This window comes from Nylanderia fulva, unplaced genomic scaffold, assembly GCF_048542155.1.
Source record: "Nylanderia fulva isolate GAGA-0341 unplaced genomic scaffold, ASM4854215v1 Scaffold227, whole genome shotgun sequence".
NCBI lineage: Eukaryota > Metazoa > Arthropoda > Insecta > Hymenoptera > Formicidae > Nylanderia > Nylanderia fulva.
Genome location: NW_028190291.1, coordinates 142,243 through 147,500, shown reverse-complemented (window position 1 = coordinate 147,500; position 5,258 = coordinate 142,243). Strand labels below are relative to the sequence as shown.

General features: G+C 35.0%; 1 protein-coding gene across 1 annotated transcript; it reads left to right on the top strand.

The window, feature by feature from the left end:
• Nucleotides 1–4,003: 4,003 nt before the first annotated feature.
• On the top strand, nt 4,004–4,742 carry LOC146723152 (uncharacterized). The gene is made up of 3 exons (XM_085483007.1): nt 4,004–4,053; nt 4,248–4,367; nt 4,451–4,742. The coding sequence occupies exons 1-3, from the start codon at nt 4,004–4,006 to the stop codon at nt 4,740–4,742; spliced, it is 462 nt and encodes a 153-aa protein (XP_085339133.1).
• Nucleotides 4,743–5,258: the final 516 nt, after the last annotated feature.

Here is a 5,258-nt window from a genome sequence, read left to right as displayed (position 1 = left end):
ATTAACTGCAAATAAATGATCAGAGATACGTTTCAATAGGAAAAGGGCCAGAATAAGGAGGTTGTAGTAACTTCCTAACAGTATCTTCTCTAATCCAAACATGAGTACAATCAAAAAGATTCTTGTGAACAAAAGGTGATCTTTTGCAATGATGACTTGTAGGAGATGATCTGATATTCCTCATATGAATCCTGTGTTTTTCAAGAAAGATTTCAGGATCTGCAGGAAAATCTTCTTCAATGAAAAATTCTCCAGGAATACGAAGAGTGGATCCATAAAGAAGTTCTGCAGGTAAAGCTTTTAAATCTTCTTTGAAACACGAACGTAATCCCAAAAGAACTGAAGGTAAAGATTCTACCCAGTTGGTTGTTTCGTGGCACATAATCGCTGCTTTCAAAGTCCTATGCCATCTTTCCAGAATTCCATTTGAAGCAGGATGATAAGCAGAAGTTCTAATCCTTTGGCATCCAATTAGGTTTGTTAAAGCTTTGAATAAAGCTGCTTCAAACTGAGGACCTTGATCTGTTGTAATGTGAATAAAATGTTGTAGAAATAGTTTCAGCAGAAATCTCAGAAATAGGAACAGCTTCAGGCCATCTGGAAAAACGATCAATCATAGTAAGACAATAACGGTAATTTTGACAAATAGGAAGTGGTCCAACAATGTCTAAATGCACATGCTGAAAGCGTTGATCAGGAATTGCAATCTTAATTGGAGAATTCTTGGTGTGTCTTGAAATCATCGCACGTTGGCATGGAAGACAAGTTCGAGTCCATTCCTTCACATCTTTCTTCAAAGAAGGCCAAATGAATTTCAGTAGTAATTGTTTAGATGTCAATCTGCCGCTGGGGTGAGCGAGTCCATGAACAACATCAAAAATTCTCTTGCGTAAGAGTTTAGGAACATATGGACGAATTAATTCCGAAGAGCAATCACAATAAATAGGTATGGTTGATCCTGAAAGAATAAGTTTCTTCAACAGAAGTGAAGAATTTGAAGAAAGTAAAACGAAGTTCTTCATCTTCTTTCTGATAATTAGCAAGTTCTTCTAAAGAAACTATAATAGGCATTGAAATAGATTCAATTCTTGACAGAGCATCAGCAACTGAATTCATTTTTCCAGAAATATAGGTAATATTTGTAGAGAATTGAGCAATAAAGTCCAATTGTCTGATCTGTCTTGGTGACGCTTTATCCAATTTCTGACGGAAAGCAAAATCAAAGGTTTATGATCAGTTCTGATAATCAGTTGTCTTCCTTCAACAAAATGTCTGAAATGTTTAATAGCCAAATAAATGCTAAGAAGTTCTCTATCATAAGTGCTATAATTTCTTTGAGCTTTGTCTAGTTTCTTTGAGAAAAATGCTATTGGTTTGATATCGTCGTCAATAGACTGTTCAAGTGATGCACCAACAGCAAAGTCAGAAGCATCACAAGTTAAAATAAGAGGAGCATGAGGAGCAGGATGAGAAAGGGTAGTAACTTGTAAAAGTTCTTCTTTACATGACTCGAAAGCTAATTCCGCTTCTTTAGTCCAAGAAATAATTCTTCTATCCCTCTTGCGACTGTCCTTTAAATATTCTGTTAACAGAGCTTGATGATTTGCAGCATCCTTGAGACAGCGACGATAATAATTGATAATTCCTAAGAATCTGCGTAATTCATGAAGTGTCTTAGGTTTAGGATAATCAATAATTGATTTCACTTTTTCGGATGTAGGTTTAACTCCTTGGTTAGAAACTAAGTAACCAAGAAAAGAAATCTCGCTTTGGACCGAAAAGACATTTAGCGACATTGATTGTCATTCCAGCTTGTTGAAGACGATCAAAAATAATGCGTAAGTGAGCAATATGTTCTTTCTCATCTTAGAAGCAATAAGAATGTCATCAAGATAACAAAGGCAAAACTCAAATCATTAAGTAAAGAGTTCATGAGCCGTTGAAAAGTTTGGGCTGCGTTTCGTAAACCGAAAGGCATTACGACAAATTCAAAAAGCCCAAATGGAGTAGGACAGCTGTTTTGTGAATATCTTCTTTAGCGACGGGTACTTGATAGTACGCTTTAACTAAGTCGATTTTAGAAAAAGATATTCTTACCAAAAAGTGAAGAAGAAAAAATCTTGAATATGAGGTAAGGGATAACGATCCGGGATAGTCACTGAATTGAGTGCACGATAATCACCACACAGTCTCCCAAGAATTTTGTTCCTTTTTAGGTACCATATGTAGAGGGGCTGCCCAGGAGCTGCTTGAAGGTCTGCAATTCCTTGCTCCATCATAGACTTGATTCTTCCTTGGCACATTAAGTTTTTCAGGAGTAAGTCCTTCTGGGAGTCGAAAATTTAGGAGAACCTTCCGTAACGATATGATGTTCAACACCATGTGTTTTTACCGAGGAAATTGGAGAAAAAACGGTGAGTCCTGGAAATTCGGTTAAAAATTTGTGGTACACAGAATCAGGAGATGTGGTAAAATTGACAAATGTGCAACTTCTTGAATTTTTCCAGTATAGACCGGTAACATTATCAATCAATTTCTTGTTTTTAATGTCAATTAGGAGATTAAAATGACAAAGGAAATCGGCGCCTATAAAAGTAGTTCAAGTGATTCAGAAGCCTCCATGATATCACCAAGCCTAGATACTAGGGGGGTCGGCAGGGTACCCCAGGAGGGGAACGTTTGAGACCGCGCTGTTTCACGTCTTCGTGGCCAATCAGACATCGGCACGTGCCGACACCTGGATTAAGACGTTGGTGCATTATTAGTCTGTCCTCTCCTTCAAACTCAGTCCGGCAGGTTGAACCTACCAGGGGCATAGCCCTTGCGGCGTGCCTGACTTCAAGGTTTGTTCGCGTCGCATGGCCCGAACATGCTCCTTCCACTCCAATGCGGCCCAAACGTTCGTGTCACCGGGAAAACAAGATGGCGACTAGATGTTCGGTCAAGTTAGAGCATACTCTAAGAGCAATTAGGAGCCCGCTATATTTGCCTCACCTTCGAAGGTGGTGCATTTGGGCTATTTTATCGCGCATGCGTGTGAAGCTTGTACTGTAAACAGTATACCACTGCTCAAGAGTCGGGTAGTCCAATAACCTCGCTTTTATTATTCGGCTACGCCGTCACTGTCTGATATTTCACAATGGAAAACTTATTTTAAGTATTCAGGTAAGAATTTATTATGATGCTGACTTACTTAAATACTCATAATACTTTTATATTGTTACTGTAAGTAACTAATAAAATAAATTCTAAGAGATAGATCCAATACTGAGGTTATTCTAAGGATGAATTTAAATGCATAAATATTGTACTATATTAATAGCTTTATTTTTCAGCTGTGAAACCTAAACTGGTATTATTAAAATTAATTAAGTTTCCCCAGACTTTTGCGTGTACTTCTGTTGTAACTGCTACAACAAACTCGACACAGTTCCTAACCACAACTGCGCCTTTGGATTCTGTACTGAATAAAATAAGTTTTTCTACAATTCAACCTCAGACTATAATCCACGAGAGTCCTTCTGTTACAGTTCCTGTAACAAGCTCTATGCAGTACACACCTACAACTTTGTCTTCACTAGACTCTTCAATTGTGAATGCTTTACTAAATAAAGCAGGTCCTTCTGAAATTCAGCCTCAGATTAAAATCCATGAGAGTTCTTCTGTTACGATTCCTGTAACAAGCTTTATGCAGCACACGCCTACAATTGTGTCTTCATTGGACTCTTCAATTATAGACTCAGATAATGAAAAAGAGAATACTTCTGGTGTCAATAATGATGGCTATTTTATTTGGGACTATAAAACCATAATGTCGTTTTCACAGAGTATGAACAGCATGAAAAAAAATTCCAGAAAAGAAAATATCAAAGTAAAGAGGCTATGTTTCAAGCGATAGCAGAATCCTTCCAAGAAAGAGGTTATGTGAATGCTACTAAAAATCACACGAAAAATAAATTTAAATTGTTGAAGAAGAAATGGGATAAACATATCAAAACAGACCATGGGAAAAAATAGTTCTGGAAAAGGCACTAAACCTCTTCCATTTAAAGAGTAAGTTCTATCTTGTGTTTTCTGTATATAATTATATATATGATATTTTTGAATTAAACATTATAATTAATAGTTCAGTCGATTTGTTTCATATTTTTATTTTGTCATTCTTACAATATTCTGTTTTATTAAGTAGTTAGTATTATATTTAGTATTTAATAAGTAAGTAATAGAATACATATGTATCTTTACAGTGAAATAATAAACTTATTTGGAAAAAGTCACAGTGGAGTGCCATCTTTTGTAGCTGGCCGCAATGGAATGGTTTCTCAAGAAGACATTTTGCAAAAAGTGGTCAGTCAACATTTGTCTCAGTGAGTAATCATCTCCTTAAAATGTTTTTTAATTCATTTCTAGATATATTTTTAGATATAATTTAAAATGTTTTCTATTATAGGAATGTAAATGAAGAACAATCTTCTATTGCACTAGACTCGCCACCTTCGACACCATCTGCAGTTAACAGTCAATCTCAATCAGTAATAGGTAGCAGCAAATCGTCCATGACGGATAGCAGTTGCTCATCTTTAATAAATACAAAAGCAAAAGTACGAGATGGCAAATTGGCGCATACTCTACAATCACTTAAGGAATCCATCTGTGCTGTGCTACAAAGAGAAAGTGATGCCAAACAAGAAACACGTACAAAATATCTGACGGAGCTTAAAAATGTAATGAATTACAAATAGAACAATTACAATTGCAAAAAGAACGAAATAGTATCTTACAAAGGCAACTTAAGATACTAGAGAGAATAGAAAGTAAAAATACTCAACACAAGAATTATCAGACGAAGAAGATTAATAAGATATAATAAGACTGAAGGTTTACTAAATTATATGTATACATAAGACATTCATAAAGTTTGTTCCTTTGCCTACTTAAAGGAAAATGTAGTAAAACACATTTATTAATCTTTTCTACATATAAATTCTGCGAAGTTACACATTTTTCCTGACAAGATCTGTCAGATATAGTAATTATAAAAATAGACACATTGTCTTTTAAAAAATGTTAATAAGATATTATTACAAATTTATAAAATTTATGAACAGTTTATTAAGTTTAATTTTAATTTTGTTAAAAGACAAGTGTGTTGGTTTTTACAATAATTATATCTTAATTAGATCTAATAATTAGATCTTTCATCATTGGGAAAAATGTGTAACTCTACAGGATTCAAAGGTAAAAAAAAGCTAATAAAT